This window comes from Echeneis naucrates, chromosome 16 (genome assembly GCF_900963305.1).
Source record: "Echeneis naucrates chromosome 16, fEcheNa1.1, whole genome shotgun sequence".
In the NCBI taxonomy this organism is placed as follows: Eukaryota; Metazoa; Chordata; class Actinopteri; order Carangiformes; family Echeneidae; genus Echeneis; species Echeneis naucrates.
In genome coordinates, this window is record NC_042526.1 from 2,898,375 (window position 1) to 2,925,301 (window position 26,927).

At 41.7% G+C, this 26,927-nt stretch overlaps 1 protein-coding gene across 1 annotated transcript; it reads right to left on the bottom strand.

Moving 5' to 3' along the window:
* Positions 1-4,572: 4,572 nt before the first annotated feature.
* bmal1a (basic helix-loop-helix ARNT like 1a) lies at positions 4,573-25,427 on the bottom strand. Its single transcript, XM_029522593.1, has 20 exons — positions 25,297-25,427; positions 17,338-17,521; positions 15,326-15,389; positions 14,718-14,865; positions 14,396-14,416; positions 14,153-14,185; positions 13,166-13,195; positions 12,461-12,618; positions 12,147-12,226; positions 11,812-11,904; positions 11,121-11,238; positions 10,324-10,473; positions 8,758-9,004; positions 7,430-7,536; positions 7,183-7,333; positions 6,845-6,924; positions 6,585-6,693; positions 6,021-6,114; positions 4,839-4,932; positions 4,573-4,730 (listed from the first exon to the last, which is right to left on the bottom strand). The coding sequence occupies exons 3-20, from the start codon at positions 15,369-15,371 to the stop codon at positions 4,573-4,575; spliced, it is 1,917 nt and encodes a 638-aa protein (XP_029378453.1). The 5' UTR covers positions 15,372-15,389; positions 17,338-17,521; positions 25,297-25,427.
* Between the last annotated feature and the right edge of the window lie 1,500 nt (positions 25,428-26,927).

The window sequence follows — 26,927 nt, forward strand, 5'->3', positions numbered from 1 at the left end:
AGAAGAGGGGGGGGGGGGGGAGGAGGAGGAGGGAAGAGGAAGAGGAGGAGGGAGGAGGGAAGAGGAAGAGGAGGGAGGAGGAAGGAGGAAGAGGAGGAGGAAGAAGGAGGAGGAGGGAGGAGGAGGAAGAGGAGGAGGGAGGAGGAAGGAGGAGGAAGAAGGAGGAGGAGGAAGAAGGAGGAGGAGGAGGGAAGAGGAAGAGGAGGGAGGAGGAAGGAGGAAGAGGAGGAGGAAGAAGGAGGAGGAGGGAGGAGGAGGAAGAGGAGGAGGGAGGAGGAAGGAGGAGGAAGAAGGAGGAGGAGGAAGAAGGAGGAGGAGGAGGGAAGAGGAAGAGGAGGGAGGAGGAGGGAGGAGGAGGAGGAGGGAGGAGGAGGAAGAGGAGGAGGGAAGAGGAAGGAGGAGGGAGGAGGAAGGAGGAGGAGGAGGAAGAGGGAGGAGGAAGGAGGAGGAGGGAAGAGGAAGGAGGAGGGAGGAGGAGGAAGAGGAGGAGGGAAGAGGAAGGAGGAGGGAGGAGGAAGGAGGAGGAGGAGGAGGGAGGAGGAGGAAGAGGAGGAGGGAAGAGGAAGGAGGAGGGAGGAGGAAGGAGGAGGAGGAGGAAGAGGGAGGAGGAAGGAGGAGGAGGGAAGAGGAAGGAGGAGGGAGGAGGAGGAAGAGGAGGAGGGAAGAGGAAGGAGGAGGGAGGAGGAAGGAGGAGGAGGAGGAGGAGGAGGGAGAAGGAAGGAGGAGGAGGAGGAGGAGGAGGAAGGAGGAGGAGGAGGGAGGAGGAAGGAGGAGGAGGAGGAGGAAGGAGGAAGGAGGAGGAGGAGGAGGAAGGAGGAGGAGGAGGGAGGAGGAAGGAGGAGGAGGAGGAGGAAGGAGGAAGGAGGAGGAGGAGGAGGAAGGAGGAAGGAGGAAGAGGAGGAGGAGGAAGGAGGAGGATTCTGGGGGGAACAGGATCTAGTTTTTTCGGGGCTGGCCCGACATCAGGCCACATTTCAGACACTCTCTGTCTGTTTGGAAAGAAATGTATGTTTGACTTCAAAACGTCAAAAGGATAAAAAAATAATAATAATAATAATTTAAAAAAAAAAAACCAACAAGATGGCAGCTGAAAATTACGTCATCAATTTGTATCATTTCATTTCTTTTTTGAAGCCAACGAATGACATTCAATTTTATGACACGAATCATCTGCAGATATAATCTATAACCTTTAAAGCATCTCCGTCATTAATTCTCAGCTTCACTCGGGTTCTTTATCGTGCTCGATGGAAGCCAAAAATAAACCGACTCAGCAGATGAGAAAACGTTACTCACAATAAGAGCCTGTATTTGTATTATTATTATTATTATCATCATCTTCATACGCAAGAAAACTTTGTGTTGGAAAAAAAATTGGGGGTCACATCATGACATGATTTTAAAAACACAGCTTTTTTCTTTTTTTTTTTTGCAAAAAAACTGCAAAAATGTTGAAGAGCGACGGCCAACGGAGAAAAACAAAGAACAAAACAAAAAAACTAAAACAAAGTGGAGTGAGCTCTGACACCAAAGTAATGATCACACACCAGAGGCTCAAACTGAGGCTGCAGTTCAGTTGAAAATGATAAATTATGCCTATAAATATGCAAAAGACAGTCACTTCAAAGGAAAATGTGTGTTAATTTCCAGTATTATAAATTTTAATTCCTTATTTTTTGTAAAAAAAAAAACAATCTGAAATACTGATCTTAACCACCTCTGGTTTTCCTGCTTTTCCCCGTTAACCTTGAGAAAGAGAACTGGAATAATGTCTGTTGTGATTTGGCGCAGCACAAATCAAACTCCTGAGATCAACACAAAAACCACCACTCTGAATATTTTCTGTAAACTGTATTCTGTATGAGACCAGTTCTTCATTTCTCAGGTTGGGTTAATTTTTGTTTTGACTATTTTTCCTCTAAATTTGATGTTCAGGGAAAAACTGCAGCCCGTGAATGTCGCACATTCATTTTCTTTTCCATACAGACAGGAAGCGGGAGAGGAGAGGAGGGGAGGGGAGGGGTGGCGGGGGGTGACTCCTCTGAACATGTCTGCCACTGACAAAGACGGCCTGTGATTGGCAGAGAGCTGGCGAGGTGCAGAGGTTTGTGTCCATGAAATTCATCATCATGAATGAGAGTCATGAAGAGTGAAGTGGTGCGTTCACTGTCACTGTAACGCCCATTTCTGTTCCTGTCAGAGGTGCCCCCGTCTCTATTCTATAGCCCCCTCTGCTCACAAGGTAAGTTGCATTGACAGTTACATACATCTGAGTATTATTAAGTGCTGAAGAGACCAAATTCAAGAATAACTGCGGGATCTGTTTTAAATCCACAAGATGTTAAACCGACGTAGATGCAGTAGAATTCAGAGGTATTTCGATTGAACTTCTCCCGGCCCCAGTTGAAGCAGTTAGAGGGGAACGTCGTGACTTTAATCTCTGGGGTTAAACTCGAGCTCGGATAGTGACGACACTTTGAATGTTCTCGTCGCAGAAGGCGAAGAAAGCGATCCAGAGTCAGTTCTGCTGATGAGTTTAGTGACAGTCGCTCTGTGTCCTAAGTGCTTCATGTTGTGCCGCTGGAAGATGTGCAGGTGGCGACCCCCCGAGGCGCTGATGCTGCTAGCTGCCCTGTCAGTATAGAGTGTAGCTGTGGGGCACAGAGCGAGGAGCTGACCTCAGGAAACGGCAGTGAGAAAAAACTAAAATAAAAACCATTCCTCATGGAGGAGCACTTGAATCGTCTTGGTTTGCCGTTGAGCTGCTCTCTTCTGAGAGTGGAACACATTTGTGCGGAGGGATATCGAGTGTTAGAGCCACAAAAACACGCCCACAGGCTGAACCGCTGCTGCTGCTGCTCCCACCTGATTCCAGTTAACCTCAGTTTCTCCATTACAGTCCGATTATTTGGTGAAAATATGCAGAAAGCACACACAAAGACTTCAGTACTTCTAACAACACAGCTGGTCTCAGGTCTGGACACCTAAACGGATCAGAGCCGTTCTGATTCCACATAATTATAATCATCGATAATCATCCACAGAAAATAATCTGTGTGCTCCATCATTTACCCGCCGGCAACATCTCAGGACTAAACTACACAGTAGTTTCTATTCTACACACGAACTGAACTGAAAAAGTCAACAGGAAGCTAAAGACGGGTTGACCTGGTTTTGCTGTGCCAATATTTCTTCTCTCTCCACAAAGTGAAACCTGCTCAGACTCCGTTTGTGGTGTTGAGGTGAGACAGTGGTACTTTACAGCAGAGGTCACATTTCCATATATATATAACCTTCATAAATGCAGAGATTGTTTTTTTTTTTTTTTTTTTTTTTTTTGCAGGAGAAGCTATAATTAACTGAATCTAAACTTTTTGGCCCAATGAAGAGCTGAATCAGTGAATAATTTGCAATGAGTCATCAGATACAGACTCTGCTGAATCATAACATTTAATCAACTGATCTCAGACCGAGTCCCCGTCTTCCTTTCAGATTAGACATTTTGTTCCGCTTCATTTCAGATGAGGTCCATCACTCTGGACTTGAACAAGTCACATCAATCTCAAGTGAGAGCTTCATATGATTATTTTTGGATGATGCTGATCTTCTTATGGGACTTCGTAGTCCTTTAAGGCCGACTGGTTTAGTTTAAAAATGAATGAACAGAGATAAATGCTCCTCACTGAAAAGATCATTTAGTCCTGATTATCTTGGAGAAAAAGTTGTTAACGTGAAGGAAACAGCAGCTAGGTGGCTTCAAACAGGAATTTGTTGGTATTTAACTGATTTTGGGGAATTCTGAAATTCTAAGTGTCTTTCCAGCAAAAACTTTTTTTTTTTTTTGTTTTCCTTTTCCCACGTTCATGTAGGAGTGAACGTCATCAGCGTCCTATGAGGAGAGGAGACACGCACAGTTAGAGATGTTGAGGTCTGCTGTGGGGTGTGGGAACCAAGCGCTCTGCGGACCCCTGCCCCCCCCCACAGCACCTCATTATACTTCAACTGGCTGTCCATGAGAGTGTGAGGAGGGGTCCTGTGTTGGCTCTGGCTTCAGCTGTAGGCAGCGACAGCAGTTTGGTGGGTGGGACCAGGTGGGGGGGGCAAAGCAGCTGTCAGACTCAGTCAGTGTGTCAGCAGCAGAAATGTTCGCTCTCGATGGCGTTTTGCTGGACTGTTTTTAAGAGTAATGGTCTATCACCATGGCAATGTAAGAGAACGCCTCGGCTACAGACAACTGACGCTGCAAACGTGGTCACTGCTTGATTTTTAGAGAACAACCTGCCATCCCGGCCCGATGGAGCGTGGGTCCTCCCACAGGGAATGATAAGTCCAAAGGTAGGAGTGAAATCTGAGGAGATGTGAGAACCATCTGGACTGAACTGAACCCGACAACGGGAAGAGAAAAAGTCTCCTCTTGGGTCCGTCGGGAAGGTTTTCAGTCAAAAGGTGAAGAAGATGAACGTTGTTTGCAGTGCAGCGGTGAGTAGACGGCAGGAAAACATGGCAGCCAGACTGAGCTCTGGCGCTGACAGGAAGTCTCTCCCTCCCTCGCTCGCTTCCTTCACAGCTTCCTCACAAAGGCCAGGGCAAATCGCTGAAGTCGACGGGGCCGCCCAGGCCGGCGTCCGCCTCCAGCAGGGACATGATGACCGCCATGGCCGCCTCGTCGTTGCTGGGGCTGCTGGAACCGGGCTCGTCCATGATGTCTATGCTCAGGTGGGAATTGTCACCTGGGATAAAAAAAAACAAACACACAAAAAAAGTTCAGACGTGGAGAAAATGGCAAATAAAAAAATAAACATGAGCATGTTGAGCGTGAATGTTTGTGTGCCACTCACTCATGATGGACTGGTTGGAGTACGGATAGCCGACGGAATCGGGCCCGGGGATGATCCCTGTGCTGGGCAGCTCGGGTGTCCCGCCGTTCTGAATCTACACAGGTCACAACAATTAAACACACATGTATCAGTTTACTGACAAAACAGATCAGTTTCACCCTGTGACTGAAAATATTTCCATTAAGCTCATCAGCGTTGTCGTGTTTGTGCGACGCAGAGGAAACACCTTTAGGGTGACACAGCTGTTTTTTTTTTTACATCACAGCAGCAGGAGGAACAACATAAACATAAAAAAAGCTGAAGGAAATTAAATCAATCAGAAAGTTTACCAAACACAAAGTTCAAATCTTTGGGAAAAACCACAAAGGAAAAGTTATGATGCTTTAAGACATTCCCTCTGGATGTGAGGGAATGTGTTTGTTTGACCTCAGCAAATGTCTATTTAATTTTTTTTTTTTAATAAATTATTAATAAATTAATTATTTCCTCTTAAAGAAGCAACTTCATCATCCGTCACACAAACTGTACCGATCCATTTCTGGGCTCAAGATGACTTTGACACTGATTGTTTGTAAAAATACTGATCAGTTCTGAAAAATGAATGATGTACTAACTTCAGACTAGAAACAAGAAACTCTTTATTACGGGGCACACGTTGAGCAACACATTGTTTTTACATTTGGTTGTCCAGCTCACATGCTTCTCTTAAACGCAGGTCAGGTTGTGGCTGACTGTAACCAGAGGCCTCTCTTCTCTTTTCAGGCACAAATGCAGTGTTTGTGATTTGTTCAGTCAGTTTATTAACTTTAATTAACTTTCAGCAGGTATGAAAGTATGAAATCAGAAAGGTGATTAACGGCTTGGAGGTCTGTGATTGCCCACCCAAAACACAAAAAAAGGCAGCTTTTGTTTTCCTCTGCAACTGCTGATAATAACTTTCCTCAGGTAGAGGAAATGATGCAAAGAGTTAAAATACCCAAAGTAACTGTGGAACCTCTTCGTGGCTACAGATATAAAGAGCCTGAGTGTCCAAGACGAGGAAAAAAAGGTTTAATGAGATTTCTCAGTAATTGAAAGGGGAGTAAGAACTAACTGAGTTTAATCTGCGATCTGAAAGGATTCAGATTCAATAAGCTGCTATTGAACTCCAACCTTATTGAGGCGGATGTGTGTGTACGTTACCTTCTTGCCCCCTGGAGAGCAGGTGTCAGGTGGAGGTGTGCTGGTGATGTTCAGAGGGCTGGAGCCGCAGCTGGAGGGGGAGGAGCCTCGAATCCTGACAGACAGAGACAGACGGCAGATGGTTGCAACGATTTCACATCTGATGATCGTCATCGACAACCTGAGCTGCAGAAAGCGGGCCCGGAGTCTCAGGTCTTTCATGAATACCCATTTTTTAACATTTGTGCTGGAATTAGTCAGCGTTGCCATGACAAAGAGCAGACACCTCATCTATCAGCAGAGACAGCCGGTGTAATTTTGGCAGCAGTCACTAAATGATTTACCGTCAGCCTGAATGTGTGTGTGAACGCTTTCCTATTCAACTCTGCCGACCTTCTTCGTCTTTTTTCCAGCTGTTTTAAAACGTGAGCTGTTCAGTAGTCCTGCATGCGGACAGCTGGTTCCTAATATCTGCTAAATCCTTCCGTTAACACCATCCTTGTGTCACCTCCATCACGACATTAAAAGATAAATAAAAAACTAGGCCACAGCGACTGTCCGCTCCAGATGTTTATCTCCTCTCACCTCTGGATCTCCATCACTTCCTCTGCAATCATGCGTCCAATCTTTCCTGCTCCGGCTCTCGTGCCACCTGGGATGCCAGGCACCGTCTGCAGCGCCCGCCTCCCGCCGCCTACCAATCAAACACAAATAAGGACAAAGAGATTTTCACACGAGGGTTTAAACAACAAGGCTGTTTTTTTTTTCCCCCTCTTCTTTTTTCTTTTTGTTTGGATAAACCGGATGGAGTGACTATTTGTTCGAAGGTGTAAGTGGTGATTTACCCTCTGAGGTGAGAACACTATCCATACTCTGTGGTGAGGCAGCAGATTGAGGGTAGTCGGATCCTTCCATCATCGGACACCTGGAGAGAAAAACACGTGGAAACGTTCAGTGACTGTAGACAACTTTATTTCTACCGGATCGTTCAGACAAATTAATTCTAGTGCTTTGTGTCTGAACGAAAACACAGCAAAGCCTGTTTGAATTAACACCGATACTAGAAGTATATATTTAAGTCTTATCAAGGGTGGCGAAAGGGTGGGTGGTTAAAATTCATCTTTGAGTCCTAATGAATGTTTTTGCCAAATTCCTCATCTTCTTCGTCTGGTCTGGTACTTACGACACAACAGTGTTGGTGGAGACGATGTACTCCACCTCCTTGGTCCAGGGGTTCATGAAGCTGAACCATCGGCTCCTCAGCGTGATAAAGGAGCCATCTTTGATCTTGAATTTGTAACAGTTGGTGTTGATCTTCTCTCTCATCTGCAGGACTGTGAGCAGAACAGTTGACAGTTGGTCAGTATTAACACACACAGATCCACTCTGTTCCCCATGTGCTTCTATCCCACTTGTCCTCAGACAGGTACCTTGTCTGTGGCATTCTGCCAGGTGGCTGATGTCGTCCTGGTGGAAATACTCATAGAAGGAGGTTCCCAGCAGCTCCTGGGGCAGGTAGGCGAGGATGGCTGTAGCTCTGCAGACACACACAGGTTTCATTTACTTGCAGCTGCTGGTATGCATTTCCCTGCAACCATGTCAGCCGTGTAGGAGAGCAAAATGAGTTCTCAGAAGAATTGATCCGCGGCAAAAACAATTGTTTCTTTGTGTTTTTCAAAGCCAATTATTTCCAGGCCTGTGTTGAAGTGTGGGCCAAAGCAGACTTTAACGCTCCAACACGAGCTGCACGCGCAGTCCACTCATCTTTTTTTGCTTACAGAATGAAAATACTGCACCACCTTTACTAAACCCCAACCTGCTGATTCAACTAAAAGTTATTTCTTATGAAAGGAAACTAAAACTGCAACGGAAGCACTAAAGGGCACATGATTTTACAAGCAGCACGGACTTTTAAAGGCATATTTCTTCACACAAAGACACATTTGTAAACTGTGACACAAGCAGGATTTCATAGTAAACACAAGAACCACTGCCTGTCAGCTGCCTTTAGGCCTAACACAAACAAACACACACTCACACACACAAACAAATGTCTGCTCACTGAAAAAATGAATGAGCAAGAGATATAGACAAATTCAGATTCTTATCTGTAAAGTTTTGACAACAAAGCCATAAAACCTTAGGAGTTAGTGATTAGCTTTCACATCTATTACAAAGCCCAAACAACAGGATGAAAAGCACAAGAGCCAGCTGAGCAATAAGCTACAACAGGATATTATCAGCTGTGCTAAATATCCCAGAGAAACATATACTAACATTTGTCACTAAGCAGGAAACAGGTTTCCTCATCTAGCCAAACCAAAAGAAACAAACAAAGAAAAAACAACCGTACACACACTGTGGACAAAACTCTGGCTCCTGGCACCACACTGAATATTGAGGCAATAAACTGCAGACGGTGACATTAACAAGTGAAAGCATGCGCGAGGAGCAGGACAGTAAGGTCCTTCCTATTCGCTCTCCAGGGATTCTCTGTAGAAGATTATGCAGCGAGCTCATCGATCAAAATCTTCATTAAAGCCACGAGACACTGCTTTGGTAATTTTCTCCAAAGGCACAAAGCATGATGGGACATAGTGCTGAGTTAGTCACCATTTCATGAAGCATTTTAACACCTCTCCAAAATGACAACATTTCCATAAAGTGGACATTGTAGGAAGTATAAGTGACTTTGTGTTGTCCAATTGACAGAAAAAACAAGTATAGAATTCATCTATGAACTGAAGCTGCCTCTCACCTCTGGTCGACAAAGACGAACTTGCCGTCGATGGCGTGCCGGGAGACGTACTCTGTGGGCTTCACCCTGATGTCTGCCAGACTGGGCTGGGGGAAAATGTGGGGGTGAAGGCGGCCGATGGCCACCAGGCAGCTCAGGTTGCAGCCCTCGTTGTCAGGCTCATTGTCCTCATCAAGACCCATCTTGGTGGGAGGCCAGCTCTTCAGGTAGCCTGTGCTGTGGATGGTGCAGAAGCTCTTACGGTCCGCTGTGAAGAAAAAGGTGAGGGAGGAAGAGGGGGAGTGGAAATAAACAGGGAGGGAGAAATGAGAGATTCAGAACTGGTTGGTTTGTACTGAAACACTGCATGGTGAGAATAAATCGAATAATACATATCTAATTAATTCACTTCTGATCACAAAGCTGGAAAGTAATCCTTTAAATAAGAAATCAACTACCGTGATTTAAAACTCTACAGCTTTTTAACGCTGAGGGAATTTCAGACGTGTTTCTCATGGAGGACCGGCACAACATCTCTTGCATGAGCGCATCCTTTGAGGATGCGCAGCAGAAAAATATCGGAAAGCTTGACTAACCGCCCCCCCCAGAAAAAAAAAGGGTGGATGCAAATAACTGAATCAGGAATAGAGGCACATATTTGGAAGCACAAACTGGTTCTTCAACAAAATGCTGCTCTGATATAGAATTTGGGGTCTTTACTGCAGCTGCCTGTGTTGAAAGCCTTCCGTGCCGTATCGCTCCAGAGTGCTTTCACACTTCAGCCATTTACTGTTGTAAATGGCTGAAAAAAAAAACTGTTGTAAACTCTTGGGCGGTTGCTGCAGCTCCTGTGAGATTATAGCACGAATTGGAGGCTGAGCAACTATCGAATGCATCTGGTGCTCACAAACTGTTGAGGAAGCAAACCTGCAAACAATTAGTGGAAGCGGCTTAAATATCCATCCAACATAATTTGGGAACCATGGTTATGCATATGCACGTTAGCAGCATCTCCCCTCATTTTAATCCAAACGTGAAAAGGTGCATTGTGTTTGGGGTGGACTGTTTCTGATGCATCATCATTATTCACAACATAATTTCAGTTCTTCTGGCTTTATTTCAATCCCTGATTGTCACATAATCATGCACCAAAACTAAATGTCTGCAATAATATTTTATAGTAGACCTGATAAAATAAACTACAGATGTGAAAGCACCTTTTCTCTCATTCTTCTCTTTGTAATATTTATTTTTACTGTTATGATTTAAAGTTCAAAATCCCTCTGAGGTCAAAACATCAGACAGATGACATATTGACAAAATTATTTTCACATTTTCTTGATGACAGGATTACTATATAATTGAATTATGTGCAAGATGTTGCTTCTGATCCGTTTGGTTAGATAAAGGCTCAGTAAATAAAACCTAAGGAGGCCGACTTCCTTGGTTGCGTGATAGAAACGCTCTTGTGCTCAGTGATGTGTAATTCCTGTCTCTAATGTGGATGGAAGAATCAGCAGGAAATCTGGGCTTTATGGAAAAATGTTGTCAGTTTTTCTCCGTGTGCAGGTAGATCAGTGTCCCCACCTTTCTTCTTCGAGCAGGTGGAAGGGAAGTCTTTATCTTCTACTTTGACAGAGGGCCTGTTGCACTTCATCCTGCAGAAAAACGACCGTCTGGCTCCGGAGCAGAGTCTAGATGGGCCGGGGGTGATGTCTGTCTTCACTGGGAGGCCAGCTGCAAATACACAAATACATCTTACTTCTCCGTCCAGTGCAAAACCTTTCAAGTTAGATTTTTTTACTACAACTATGAAAGATAAAATGCTCTTTTCCCTTTTATTTTGCAAAGAAACAAAAAGCAAAACTGATGTGGTAAAATCAATTTAATAATCCAGCCATAATTTTCACTCTTCAGGTTTTCTGTTGAGAAAATGTACTCAACCCTGTCAAGCTATTGATTTTATTCTGCACCATTTCCTTCTGACAAGCTTTTGATTTGCTTTTAGAAAAATTATAATTTTTTTTTTTTTTTTTTTGTTAGTAAAATTCCTTTTAGCTGAAAGACAAAATTGAAGCTCGTGTAACTCAGATGAAACAACTCGTCCTATGTGATACGTAATGTTTCTGTTTCTGGTACCAGATGCTGAATATTTATCTATTGAGATACGAACACTTGATCATTTAAAAAATACCTCCGCTTGACCAATAAGCAATACGTACTTGAGAGGAAATTCAGAATTACTAACATGACTGATGTCTCACAGTGACCTATAGATTGCTGACAGCTGCCTCATCTGAGGACACAGGTTGTTAAACTCGGACAGGGGACGTAATCCAGAATCCAGAGTTTACAAAGAACAAGTGTTATCTGTGTGTTCTTACTTTTAGCATCAATAAGCCTCTCTCGCGGGGCTGTATCGGAAGATGACAGCTGCTCTTTGACCTTGGCGATGTCCTTGGGGTGAAGGTAGTCAAACAAGCTCTGACCTATCAGGTCGTTCTAGGGACAAAGAGGGGGGGGAAAAAAAAAAATAAAAAGAGTGGACAAAAGTAGAATCAATGGCTTATTAACCTTACTTCCACAAACAAATTCAAGCAACAATGAAAGTCCTAACTCGATTTTATTTAAAAGTACTAAATGTGACTTTTATTGTGGCAGTGACAATGGAGGATTGCTAATAGGTCAGTGTACATCCACTGAGCCTTTTCATCCTCTCATACTGAACTGATCAGTGACTCACTATCACAAACTGGTACGGGGCTAGCTGAATAGCAGGCTAACTTCTGTAGTTAAAATAAAAAGGGATAAATACAGACGGAACAAGTTAAAACTGCAGTTTCTTTTCAATGCTGGACACAGCTGCTGGCAAGTAAAGAAGGAGGTTTGATGCTGCTAATTGAACAGCTGTGAAAGCCTGTGGGAAGCACAAATGTACGTACAGCACCTTTAAATTATTTGCTGTGTGGAGGTTTTTCTGGGAGAACACAAGGCAATTTAAAACCTTGATCTGCCGCTGAACTGAAAATTATCGGCTCCTTCATGTTCAGCATTATCTAATAGCTGTCACCTTACCTGGCTGTAGTTGAGGATTTTGTAGACAGATTCAGAAACAAAGAGAATCTTCCCACGATCACACCCAACCACGAACAGGAATCCATCAGCCGCCTGCACCATCACACAGAAAAATATTAAAATACATAAAAAGGCCAAAAATTAAGCTCTACACTGTATTTCGCAGTATTGAATACATCCTTTAAGGCTGGCAATAATTATGCTAATTCACAGCAGATAGAGTCCAATAATCCAAAAATGCTCTGTGCTGCTCATATATATATATATATATATATATATATATATATATTATTATTATTTAGCAATAGACTTTCAGTCTTTGGTTTTACACTCACCCTTAGTATCAAATGCTTCAGTTCGTCATCTGAGAGGAAGGAAGGCTTGTAGTTGGCCTCTGTGTAGGGGTTGGCTGCACCTGCAACGGTACACACACGTTTGATGTTTAGTTGAATACAAGTTGTGACAAAGAAATAAATAAATAAGAACCGAAAAGTTAAATCCAGTGAAGATTTCTGACGCTGCAGCTCTGTTTTAACAAGGCGACTTTTATTCCATTAATTTTCTTGAAAAAAATACAGTCAGCTGTGACATTTTCAGGAAAGCTGAACTGACTGAACTAGAAGCTCTATGTTTACTGGCTCGTCCTAACCTCTGAGGGTCTTCATGTGCTGGACAGCCATGCGCAGGACAGTCAGTTTGTCCAGCTTGCGGGACATGGCGTTGCAGGTGGGCACCAGTGACGCCAGCTCGTCAATGAAACTGTTCATCTTGTCCCTGCGACGCTTCTCGATCTGGCTGTGAGCCTCTCTGTGGAGGGAGACGCACCAAGATACATGAGCTTACAGCAGTTCCTTCCTTCCCCCCCCAACATGAGACACAAAATACCCACATACATACAATAATCAGCTAGACTGGTTTTTATGTCTCTATAAGAGACTGAATCAGAAAGCTGCAGGAAGCTGGAGTACAAAATCAAAGTAAGGTAAGTTGTCCTTAAATTGGCTTTTTTTTTTTTTGCCTCCATCACATCCTGATATAATTCAGATAGCCTGATGCTCAGAAAACACGACTCTAGAAAGACTAAAGATGCTTCCTTCAGGACTGTAGCGTTACATCTATCCAACCTGTCTGGGATACAACAAAGAGAGCATTTCTTTAGTCTTACTATACATTTCACTTTCAGTGTCTTAGCTCCTGGATGTATGAAGTTCCTTATTATGGAAATGCACAAAGCTCACTCTGTCCACAGTAAGACGGAGTGGCATTTAATTCATGTAAGAGAGATTAGAATTGGGGGGGGGGGGGTTAGGGACAGGGATAAAGAAGTGAAGAGAAGGAAAAGAGGTTTTTATACCTGGCATTCTTAATCCGGCCCTGTTGGTCACTGAAAAGAGAGAAACAGAAAAATCAGGAGGAGGAAAAATTATTCAGAGAATAAACTGAACTTCAAGCTTGTGAGGTTCCAATTGCTGGGTAAAGGAGGGGAAGGGATGGGGCTACGGCAAACCACACAGGTTCTGTAACCAACTTCATTTATTGATTGAAACAGCATCAGAGCTTATGCAACAAGGCCAATGCTCCGAGCTTATAACTGACCGTGCAATCTGATGACTGATGTAATACAAATATGACGCAGTCTCAATTAAACACATTGTTCCTCACTCGTACAGTTACGTAAAAGCATAACATTGAGCTGGTTACACACCCACAACATCCAGAAAAATATCCCCTTTGATTCTCTTCGTATTTTTATACAGTTTGTTCTGCTGCAGGAGCAAGTGAACGGCGGCCTGCTCCACACACCGTTCAGGTTTAAATCTCATTCACAGATCTCACTTTCAAACATGGAGCGGCGCTCGAATGAAAGGACGTTAAGCAGCATCAGCAGGACGAATGGGGGATGCAGCAAAGGATAAGAAAAGGGAACATATGATTATAACTATTGACGCCTACTGAAAAAACAAGTGCATTTAAAGTGAGGATAACTGTGAAGAAAAACCGTGACTGAAAAAAGTCATCAGCCGCAAAGACGAATTGGAGTGGGGGGTGATGTTCCCTTGGAAACAAGCTGCATGAAGCCCCTAAAGCTCTCGTTGAGAGTGAGTGATATTTCAGGAGCAGAGGAAACGGCTCCTAACAAATAAAACCAAATATATCTGTTTAATAAAAATACTATTTCATTAAAGGATTATGATTTGGGCGTGCTGACCCATTAAGTCGACTTGAATGATTTCAAAGGAAATCTGGTTCATTTGAGCTGCAGGGAAAAGGACAAATGTGCAAAACAGCACTGAAGATTAAAGCTCTGGCTTTGTCGCCATGGTAATGATGGCCCCCTTACCTCCCCACTTTATCTTTGTCTGGGTCCATGTCACTGAGAGAGAAAAGAGAGCAGACAACAGTTTCAACACATTTCAACCACAGTGACTCAGAAAAAGGGTTCACCGAGTGCAGCAGCTTTTTTTTTTTTTTTTTGGTCTACTCATTATTTCATGAGCAAAATCAATTGCGAGTCGTTGGCGTTTCAAATTTGATGAATCAAACTTTAGCAGAACATACAAAAATCAAGTTAATTTGAACTTACTCGAAGGAGAAGCCATCGATTCTGCAACAGAAGGCAAACAAATTCATTCTGTTAGGCATTTAGAAACGTGAAACATGACAAGCAGCACTGACTCATTATGAGTCAACCAAGAAATCCTAAATTCATAAAAGTCATGATCTTAAAACCAATTTTCTCCAGTTCATCTTCCCTCACTGCTTTCTTGCTTACAATTCCTCCCCCCTCCCTTTAGGTCTTTTGTGCCTCTTGTTGCATTTAAAACATTTTCCCTTCACTTTGTTTTATCCTCACTGTCAGTATTTCCCGACTTCCCTCCCTCCTTTCTTTTTCCTGCTCTCCTTACTGGTAGTCGGTGCTGCTGCCTTTCCTCTTGCGTGTATAGTCCATGCCTGGCGTGCTAATGGAGCTGGAGATGAGGTCGGTGGACCCAGGGGACATGAAGTCAGTCATTGTAGACGAGATGTCCATCCTTTGGTCTGCCATCAGGTCATCTGCAGAGGAAACACAAACACGTCTTTCTATTCAGGCTTTTCTCCACAGAACTGACCCGGAGAAGAAATGGGTGGGGCGATTACTTAAAATTGCATTTGTACAGTGAGGAATTATTAATATTTAATAATACACATTTAGAAGAAGAAATTAAAAGAGCAGTACTATGAAATACTGACTCTTAATATGGCAACAAAGGCTGAGGTTCACACCAACTCAGTTTCCTTATTGTACCATTTCCATAATACAGACTGTTTCCATTGATATAAATTAAATGTACATCACTACAGGAAAATGTAGATAGCAAAGAAAGGATAGTGCCTCTAAATATACATGAATAAGTGAACTTCACTGGAAATCAATATGGTATTTATCACAAAGGGCTGTTGATCATAAGGGGTTCACATTTAAATATCCAAAAATCTTTTTAAAACCAAGCTATGTGCAGGACTAGTAACTCACCACAGATGTTCATCACTGCCTCTGTGTTAAAATCATCTCCTTCCATCCACTCTTGAGCCCTCAACTGTGAACAGACAGAAACATACAAACTTTAAGAAAAAAAAAAAAAGAAGAAAAGAGCATCATGTTGACGATGAACTGTTGGTGCCAGCGTGAAAGGGGTCATTTTGAAACTGGGTAAAGGCTGAAGAAAGTTCAAAACACAGAGAAAACACAGACACACAGTTACAGTTGCCTGGACACATGCTGCAAACATTGTGACATCTAGGTCAGACGTGAAGACAGAATAAACAGGAAGCTGCTATCGTCTGACTAACTGCACAGATAGAAATACTGTATGACACCGTCATAATTTCTGAAGTAGATTTAGGTCAACGACGTTATCAGTTGAACAAAAGATACAAATCTAACCACATCCAGGGTGTTTGTGCAGATGGGATCATTTTAAGGATAAAGGATGACCCCAGGTAAGTGAGACGCATTACTCATCAATTTCTAACATAGTTCGTTGTTTGAAAAGTAAAGTCTAAGTATCCTAACGTTAGCCACTAAATAACCCATATAAATATCTGTTATTAGCCTTACCTCAGCGTTTGTGGAAAACAGAGCAACCACTGACCTCACTAACCAACTATACGTTTATGTATTTATGAACAATGTGCATTTCTCTCTGCTACATTTCATCCCAGGAGCTCAACATGATTTTTGTGTGCTCTGAGTCCTTAATTTTAACCCAAAAAAATTATTAAAATCAACTTGAATGTGGACCAACCTTTTAAATTACTCCCTGAAAAGTATGTGAGCTTGCTTAATGAGACTTGCCTTTGGCGACAGTAGCTTCCTGGTTAGTTGGGATGATTTAGTGTATCATTCAGAGCTGGCTCTGCAACCAATTTCCTTCAAATCTATTATACTGCCATTTACTTTCTTTATATAATTTATCCACATTTTAGTACCTAAAAAAAAACAGTGAGAAGAAGAAAAAAAAAAAAAAATCTTAACTGTCTAGATCTCTTCAGGCCCGGGTCATCAAATGTCTTGCTATGTTCGACAAAAAGTGCAGAGCGGAATAAATTGTGTTCACATGACCATCAATTGATTATCAAAATGGTTAGAAGTTAATCGCCTATCTGACTGAGAATTCATTAGTTTCATGATCAGCTGACCATATTTGGTCTGTATCTTATGCATATGGACATTTAGAATAACTGGTGTTCATTGTGTAACAACAGTCTTTTCAAAGATAGTACTTTGAACTAAAGACCCATAAGAACTTAACTTTGAATTGCTTTTTCTTCCTCTCTCTCACATTTATAAACAGTTTCAATCACTCTTATTTTAATTCAAATCGGGAAGCCAAACTTCTTTACTTTGTGTTTGAAGTTAATAAAATTTCCACTCCATGTTCTAATACTGATTAAAGTGGCATCCAGTGTTTCACGAATGTATGAGTAATACAGCACACAAACGGCAGCCTCTGCAGGGCTTACGTTTCACCTACAGTATCTGGAAAGTTCAGCCCCATAAACCCCACCCTGATACTTTCAGGGCCATCGGATAGCACAACGTCCCAGGGCGGGGCCCTTTTAAGGGCAAAGTACTATGGCAGAGGGACTAATTTAAGACCCTGATCATATGGAAAGTACAGGTAAAACTCCTAGGAGCCATTTTAAGGATGTCGGGGTAATAATAAAAAAAATAAAAATAAAAAAAGTATGCTTGAATGGCAGAAGAATAATTTGTACTAACACTTGTTTAGTGTATATTGATCAAATGACTGAATCTCAACACGCGGTTGATTTCAGAAATACGCCGAGTTAGCTGCGTCATTCCAACCCGAAAGATGAATCAACAGAAAGCAACAAACCACTGCAATTCATCAGTCATCAGAATATAACATTTGCAGGACTATATATTTATTTATATGCGTTGCAGACTGATTTACTGTTTCTGTGACTTTGGTTCATATCACTTCTGTTGAGAAATGTCTGGAGAACATGAACGACCCGTACCTGGATAGGAAACTGGAACAGGCGTCCTGGGTGGACTTGGTGTCGTCTGGATCAGTCTGGTCCCCTTAGTTCAGATCTGGTGTAGTTTAGGATTCAGCCTGACCTAGTTTTATCCACTTTGTTGTGATCAGTCTGCCCCTGTATGATCGGATCCTTACGCAGCTGGTGAGCAGACTGTCAGCGTCTGGAGAGAGTTGAAGAGAAAAAACTGTGAGTCAAGTGCAAATCTTAGCAATGAAAACAAAACAGATCAGAAACTGCAAACAGGAGAATGTGGGACAACCTCTCAGATGACAAAACCTCTCAGATGGCAAAATGAAAAACAAGAGAAATCTTTTTTGTTCATTATCGCTGGCCTAAAAAAAATGTCACATCTGAATCTGGGTTAAACGGACTATTTCCTGTAGCTTCACAAACACGTCAACGCTAAAGCTTCTTTTAAGTAGTAAATACACCTGAATTTACAGTGAATGAACTTTCATGCAAACATTTCAGATAATTTCAATAGTATTGACTCACTACCCTTCTTTATGAATACCGTCATGGGAAAAGCACTAACCCATGTCTGAATAAGACTTAAACTGCTAATGGGGGGCTGTGTCTCTGTCTCGTGGGGTAGTGTGGCTCGTCTTCTACCCATTTCCAAACTAGAGGCTTCCTTACGACAACTCTAATGTATGGCTCGTATATTTTGCATTTCTGTCAATGATTACAGAGGCAGATTTTTGAAAGAAATGGATCCTTGATTTCAGATGGAGGAAATTGTCTTTGTGTAACCGCCAGTAGTTGTGTTATTTGGAGGACAGATGCATGATCACAACTGACTTCATAGTGTATAAAATATAAATATAGTGTATAAAAATAAACATATTGGCATCCCATGTAATGATGGCTGGAGTTGTACAACCTTCATACATCGAATAAAGAGCAAGACAGCACCCATGACCGGCCTTTGCTAAGTCACATGGGGCTTTTTAAGCGTTAACCTCTAAACTGCAGTTACTGATGCCTGAAATTCAGAGTGGCTATAGCACCTACAGTGTGTGTTGTACTGTGAAAATGTGTCAGGTTGCCTCTAGATTGATATTTTCTGCAAGTGAAAATCAAGTATTTGTTGTACAGAACACACAGTTCATAGTGCACCTAGTCTTTAATGATGTTAAAAAAAAAAGAAATAGGATGAAACAAATGACAGCAGAATAGAAATCCTTCTGAAACTGTGACAAATTCCCATGAGAAATATTTCAATGGCTATGTGAAAGTTTAATGTGCCGGGACAACAAAACACAGAGCTCAAGAAGCTGTCGAAGCAGCAGTCAGCAGACTGTGAGGTAAGGACAGGCCCGGTGAGCTCTTTTACTGGGACAAAGCTCCGGGCAAGGAGGGGAAAACCACCATGTCATGATTGAACAGTGAAAAGAACTGGTTGCTGGAGTGGAAACTGGGTCAGCCCGTCTCTATGGTCTCAAACCAGCCAGCCTCGATTTCCATCCACCACCTACTTCTACTTCATCAGTGAGTCAGCATGCCATTCAGCTTAGTTTCCCCTATTCAGGGCTGTACACCTACTCAGACAGTCAGGAAGGAGCCAAAAACATCCAAGCAGCAAGTCAGCCACCGAATTTCTCGCATTACCTGCGATGGGCATGGTGAAGACTTTACACACAAACACAGACGGGTGACAATCTCTGGAGACAAACCGGCACACAATCACTCAAACTCCGCAAACTCGTTCAACCTCTAATCGCTTAATCTTTAGTGTCATCCATGCTGATCCAGTTACACCATTTTGTTGTCTGGTCCTATCATATGTGTGGTTAAGAGCAGATCCACAGCTTGTTGCTAAGAAACCTTCTATACCTCCTTCCTTTATTACCTCTAATTAGCTTTTTAGCCAGGTAGTAAATGATGATTGGTTGTCTCTGTAAAATGCTATAGTCTGACGCTTTCATCTTATTTTAGTTCATTTACTCTGCTTCCAGTGTTAGTTCAGATCACAACAAATGGAAACTTGGCTTGCTCCACATATTAAAGCTGGAACCACCGCACTTAAAACAAGCCATAAAGTTTTATATTCAATTCTGATCTTTATTAAAATATCATTGCCAACAGTAAATATATCTGTGCGTTAAATTGATTTAATAGAATTTAATGATATACGTGGAAAGGGAGTTTAAAGAGCTAAGCAGCAGAGCCATTAAGTCGTATTGGCAGATATACATATTTGCAGTCATCCTAGTTCAAATGATTGATCGTGGTGAAGCAGAGCCAGTTTCTAATGCTGAATACTGCCAACACGACTGCTGCTGAGGGTCACAAGTGCACAATCAATTCAAATCCACGAAGAGACAGAATATATTTTTTGTATCTCTGAAGAAAGCTGATCTTCCTGCCTTTATATAAGTTTTAAGGTGTGAAAATCAGAAACTCAGATAATTATTTTAAAATGACACAAAATGAACTCAAAAAATCTCGCCAAAATATGCTAACCTGACATTAACAGTCAAACTTATTTGTGCATGTTGTTGTTGTTGAGCAGCATCTTTAAAGTTGCACCTTATAATTATATTAAACGCCAATAATAGAGCAACAAAATTGTCATCCAGAATAGCCCACAGAGAGATACCAACAAACTCTGCCCTTCCTTTTCGCTCTGAGGCATTTCATCAGCACGAGGAAACTGTGGCAATTGAAAAACCACAAGCCAGCTATCGGCCTGAGCAGCCTCAAACTACCGCACTTCATCTGGTCAAAATACAACTCCACATGAAAGCTAATGTTGCACCTTAGCAGGAAGGTCAGGAAGGAAGTCAATCGAGCACTTCTTTAGTGCAATCTGTAACAGAATTCAGTTCACATTATACAGTGCAAGACCCCTCAGTGCCAACCTCAGTGCAGTAGAAATTCATTCACACTCCAGTCACAGTTTCCAACACTTGGATTATTTCCTGGAGGCTCCCCATTAATAAACATTCATGGCAACATAGAGGTTTTTTTTTTTTCCTATTGTAAATACATAAAACCTTATTCCACACTAGAGCCGTGCACTGCATCTTTAATTCTTTGTCTGTTACAATCCGATCGAGCATCAGGAGGAATCCTGCCACAAGTTTTTAATTCAACACAACGCAGAGGAGCAGAGCCGCATATGGTACAGTTATTTACTTCCCATCATCTACCGGGCCGTTGAATATTTGCAGTGAGTACTTTATATACGGACAATGCTCACCCTCTCTCAGCAACTACGACAAAAAGAAAATACATTCAGGTTTGTCCACTGAGGAATGTGCTGAGCTGCTATACATTCTAGTACCAAGCGTGAACAAGCCTTGAGGTGGTCTTACAAAATAACAACAACAACAACAACAACAACAAACTAGACCTGAACTTTGCATTCAAAACCAACAGAATAAATCACAACAGAGGTCACACTTTACATTAAAACAACACCTACTCACTTTCACGGTTTATATTGGCCCAGTTTCTTCACACTGCAATAATTATGAGAACGAATAGTGCCGAGCTCATTATAAAGTCAGTATGAAATGTGAAATGAAACTGCAGTTGGGCCAGGCTTGGCACCAATCAGCATGTTTTGCCCGTAGCATATAGTATCACTGCAAAAGAAATTCAGCAACATGTTGGAAGACAGTCACCTTCTAAAGGTCCTGATATGTGAGTCCCAGCACTTCGGTTCATCTCTCTGATTGTACAGTTTGATGAGTTATGCTGGGAATGACTGTGCCGTGTGTGAGGTCAGCAAAGCACCGTGTAAATGTGGAGGCACCGCTGCATCTGTTAGGGATCAGCAGACTGTCTCGATTGATGAGCTATGAAACACATGAAGCCAGAGACACTTCAAAAGCCTCAAAATCAGGAGGCAACAGGTGTTGTTCATTCAGGAAGAGGTAAAAAGCTGTTTTCCCACTGTCCACGGACAACTTTGTGCATCACTCACTGCGTCAATTTGGTGATTATTCTAACAATTCACCGGTGATGTAAGCTTAAAAAATAGAATTTTCCACCTTTAGGTCAGGATAATAAACGTCTGATCAAGCAAATCTTTGGTACAGACTGAGATTGTCTGAGAAAAAGTCTAGGTCGGCTGCTCTACACAACTGCTTGTAGCTAGGTCAAGGACATAATGACAACAATGTGACTCAGCCTCATTCCACTGGCAAAGTGAGGGAACACTTTGAAATGTTATTTGTGTGACAAGTTTACTTTCAGATTAAATACATATAATCCATTTAATCACTATAATTATGTGACACAGAAAAATAAAATCAAACCGTTTTGAAATGACCAAAAAGATGCACCTAGAAAAAGCTGTCTTTCTGCTTCGGCTGAGAGAAGAATTATCAAGACCGGTCTGGCCTGGCCCATGAGGTTGCACAAACGGATGTATAAATACATGTACGTCTTATCTGTTTAAATTTATCCTCTGGTTCATCTCCTTGTCCTCATCAGGTTACAGCTGAATAAATAAATTTAAACTTTCAATGTGACATACAGCAGGATTCCAGCACTTAATCCTCCATTAAGGAAATATCACATAATGGCTAAATAATGAAGGCATGGACTACGCTGAATAAAGTGATTGTGTTGATTTTTTTATTAGCACTACCCTCCACTGAAAGTCATTGTCTTTCATTGCTACTGCATTTTAAAGATAAATGTGCACTGTCACACAGTGATGTTTTATTAAAGAGGAAGGCTCTTCAGGTCATTTAACTCATTGTCATGGAAAATGTTAGTATCAGCACTCTATTTAAAATGGCTTCATCCTTTCAGCTTAAGAAGTTGTCCACCTTCCAGCTTGCAAACTTTTGTTTCTCATACAATGATGTTTTCACTGTTATTGCGAGGAATCTGAATTAGGTTCTGGACCACAAGGAGGTGAGCTTTACTGTGACACAGGGTTTAATGACTTCCTGTGTTTTCAGAGAAGTTAAATATTTTGCCCCATAATTCATTTCAAAGTGTTTTTCTCAAATGTTCTTGATTCATATACTTGTGTTGGTGAATTACGTCAAGCAGTATCTGAAGACATTGTGTCTATTGCAGGAGAATGTCTTCTTCACATAATCACATTCAACCTTTAAATGAGACACACATATCATTACAAATCCTTTGACTTCTGACCACCAAAATCTCCTCAGTTAATCTTTGAGAATGTTTGAGCCAAATTTGAAGAAATTTACTGAAAGGCCTTACTGAGATATCACATTCACACAGCCAAAATCATGTGTGTGCTGGTGGTGACCTTAAATTTTAATCTTTATCTGCCAAAATCTAATCAGTTCATCCTTTATTCAAAGAAAAGCGTTGTGCCAAAGTCTGAAGGGATTCCCCTGATGCATTCCTGAGGTATCAAAATGAAATGATCTGATGATCGCAGCCATTTTCCATGTAACTACCACAATCTAATCTGTTCATTTTAGAGCCCAAGCGGTCCAACTAATCTTAAAATTAATCAGCAATAGTGTCTTCTCTTAATTTCCTTGATTATAACTTGTGCCTTCGACTTTGGATGTCTGAAATCGCTCACTCGTTCATCTTCCTTAATCACTACTCAGGGAATCCGATTAAAACTATAAAATAAACTCTGAAACTGAGCTGAAATTTAAAAACACTTTCAAACAAAATGGCAAATTCCAAATCAAAGTCGGTTGTTTCACACACAGACTGTTTACCTGATAGCCTGCCTCTCATATTAGGGCCCAGCTAACCGCACATTTATTATTCTAAACATGCAGTCACACAAAAATTACAGTTCCATTACACTGAGGCGACAAAAGTATCCTTCCACTTCCCATCATTGGCCGATCCTGCCCTGTTTGAGCTATGCAAGTTTGGTCAGACTGAATCTATAAATATTATATATATTTAATATGTAATTGTTTGTTTAATTGTGATTCCTCCACCTCCTCTATTTAGTCCGAGAGAAGCACATTGAGTAGCAGAAGTACACTGACTCGGGTTACCTGAGGTAAATCCAAGTTTCGCAACATCAGCTTGTCGCCAATGAAGTCTAATAAACCAACATGATTTAAGACCTGTGTGTATGGGCGGAGCTTCTCTAATGAATCAAATGATTAATTTACTTTTCTTGACCCCTGGAAATAGCCATATTGCTTTGATCTAAAAAGAAATATGTATTTTGATTTTACTCCAGAAGCATTTCAAAATAAAATATAACCATTTGTCATTAACATGGGCCACGATTAAGCTGGAATATACTGAAAACATCGCAGCCCTAGTTCTTGTCACTGAGCAGAGAAATACAGAAGATAACTATCAATCACAACATTTTATATGAGTACCATCAGTGTTCTTGGTGGCAGAAAACTTTCAGATACAATCATTAGATATCACAAGTGGGTAGTATAAGAAAAGGAGATAGTTTCTCCATCTACCCATGATATAGTAACAGCCAACATTTAAGTTTAACTCAATAATAATGAACATTTCATGTCCTCATGCTGCCCTATGCTAACAATAATTTAATATTGTGACTAAAGCAAAGGAATATCAGTCCTACGTCGATGTATGCTTCATTTAGAAAACTCACTACATTATCCAGAACAAAACCTCACAAGGTTTTTTTTGGGAGACTATTCTTTAAAGATGTGGCTGCTCCGTCTGTCTTGATGTTCCACAGAGGTGTGGATAATTGAGGACCTGTTGATTTATGACAATGCACTTCCATTCCCAAAATGCCTTTGTATCATCATATCAGTGCCAATAACCACTAGTGTATGTTACCGCCTTGTATACCAGCAAAAATAACAACCTGTCAGTCCGAGTCTGAAGGTCAGAGCAGGTGTTTATCCTGTCATGAAAACAGCTAATTACACCGCTGTTAATGTGAACTGAGACATTTTTATCAGGTGACAACAAACAAACATTGTACAGATACATTTTGCAGACTGATGATTAAGAGATCCCCACATGATTAGGGGTGTATCCCAAAAACAATACAGATTCACGCTGGGGAGTCTGACTCAGAAGATTGGGCAACAATGAAAATCAAGAGATGGCTCATCCAGCTGGAGATCTCCAGGAAACTCTCCACACAAAACACAGATTTACTCTCAGGATGAGATCCCTGTCTATCAAAGAAATCACAGACAAGAAAACCAAAACCCCAAACAAAACCAAATCCCACAGCCTGAAATCGTGGTCATCTCTGCGGAAGCTGCTGCACACACCGAGCGGTGGCCACATTTCCCCGGACAGCCCTCCTGATCATCCAGAGCTCCGTGAAACCTGCACCCACATGTCCGAGTCTTACTGGTCCAAAAAAAAAATGAAGAAAGAAATACCAGACGTGTGTTTCTGAAGTTACGGCAGCAGGTTGGATGGTGTGTGTGTGTGCGCGCGCGCTCCTTAAAGCCCACCAAAGGCCTGTTTACATAGCTAGCCTGCTAGCAGCTGGTTAGCTCCGTGCACTTGGTCGCTGGCAGTTGGGTGACGTTTCCCTCCCCCTCCTGTCCTCCCCTCCTCCTCACCCCAATTTAAATCTAACACAAACCGGTACAACATCTTACCGAGAAGGAGTGGAGGTGGTAGAGGAGGAGGAGGAGGAGGAGGAAGAAGAAGAGGGGGGTCCTACCTTTTATCCACAACAGTTGGCTGACATTAGCATGTAGCTGGCTAGCTAGCTTAGCTCTGGAGCGCTAACTGTCAAGCTTTAACCAACGAGAGCTAACGTCCCTCCTCCTGCTGCTGCTGCTGGTGCTGCTCCAGAGAAACACACTGACACACGCACGGCAGTGGGGAAAAACAAAACACAACCACAACCACAACAACAACAACAATAACACAACCAAAATCAGCGAGATCACACTTCGACAACACACACACAAACACACACACACATATATACATTTACACGAGCTAGCTTTGCTTTCTTTTGCTTTTTTTTTTTTTTTGTTTAATTCGGTGTGTACTTACAACAGTCGGGGTTCCGCTGGGAGTAGCCCGTCCATCGGACGCCGCCGGGGAAAGTGTGATTCGGACCCACACAGCTGTGACATAAACGGACCTGGATCGGTGACCCACTTTTCTTCAGCCGTCATGCCCGTCGGACCACTAACCTAGTTTTTTTTCCCCACCAATGGCGTTCGAGGTCCCGCCCACGGGCGCAGCTTTGACCAATCGGGAGCCAGCACACGCTGAGAAATTATGACTGACGGGACGTTCGGCCAATCGCAGCCCGGAGAGAACGGAATGCAGAGGCCGCTGGTGTTGACTGCATTAAGAGGCGTTCAGGAGTTCGAAGATCGCTGTTAAAGCGCCTCATAATTATGACTTTTATTCAATTAAATCCGTCTTCTGAAGGATTTGGACGGCACAGGAGAAATTGTACGAATATATAATTTTTAAATCTGATAAAATAAAAAAAAATGTATATTGCATTGAATCTGTTTTAACTTTTATTTCATTATATTTCAACGTCTAAATCATAAAACTTTTACAAAAGAATGAGTAAAAAGAGATTGTAGGGGATATGAGCAGGTGATTTTCACTTGTCTTTATTAAAATGGTGGTTGTGATTTCAATGTTTTTCTGTTCTGCATTTAGCTCCACAGTTGTCCAGTGTAAGCCTCAAACACGCCTCTTGTCTGTCATATTTCACCTGCTAAAAAGCAGGTAGTATAAACTCTGTGTAATTTAAAACACCATGCACATGTTGTATGTAATCTGTGATTTATCTGTGTTAATAAATTCCACAGATAAATCATAGTTAATTTTTGTCCACTAGGGGGCCCAAAGGAGGAAAAAAGCATGATGAGTCCTCAGTGACTCTTTGTGATTGTTTGATAAAATAGACCTTTTGGCACAATACGAATATTGAAACAAGGTTTTTTGAAGAAGATACATAGAAAAGATTGGTAATGGTTCATATTAAGGCTTGTAGCCATTTTGGTTTCATGCTACACTCCCCTGTGTTTGTTTCCCGCTGTTGTGATTGAGTCATATAACATTTTTGAGCAATTTGTCTTCAGTGGATGATTCATAGCAGGCTGTGACAGAGAGCAATTTGGTCGGTAATTATTCCAGACAGTGAAAGAGTGAACGACTGTTCTGCTTTTGCTTTCATTTTATCATAAAAAAAAAAAATAAAAATAAGGATCATTATCCACTGATGTTTATGTTTGCCTGACAGAATCAGTTTGATGAAATTGTTTCCTACCCAAATGTGCAATCAATCCAATTCACCAGGCTGCATTTAGAAGCTTTGCCAAAAGAACCATTATTCCAATTTCATCAGATTTTAAATTGCTAATAGGAAAAGAAGCCATCTTATTACACAAGTCCTGACTTTTTAATTCTCTTGTACAAAATGTTTGCTCGTATTTGTTTTGTAACAGCAGTTCACTCTGACTTGGCTAATAAAGCACTTTTGTTCTCCTGATCCAAATAATTGAATGATTATGGTTATAAAAAACAAGATCGATGTGAGGAAACTTGTATACATCAGAGCCATTAAGCAAAAATCACAACTATGTTTTCTTTTTTCACTTGAAATGCAATAAATATAATGTTCAAGTGTTTGGTAGGACTCAAAAAGAGAGACAAAA

Excerpts from the sequence above, each read along its gene's own strand:
- bmal1a (XM_029522593.1), bottom strand. The coding sequence starts at position 15,371 with ATGGAAGGAGATGATTTTAACACAGAGGCAGTGATGAACATCTGTG. Across the intron at positions 12,619-13,165 it reads GGCCGGATTAAGAATGCCAG|AGAGGCTCACAGCCAGATCG; the intron begins GTATAAAAACCT and ends CTCCCTCCACAG. Across the intron at positions 4,933-6,020 it reads GCTCTCCAGGGGGCAAGAAG|ATTCAGAACGGCGGGACACC; the intron begins GTAACGTACACA and ends TGACCTGTGTAG.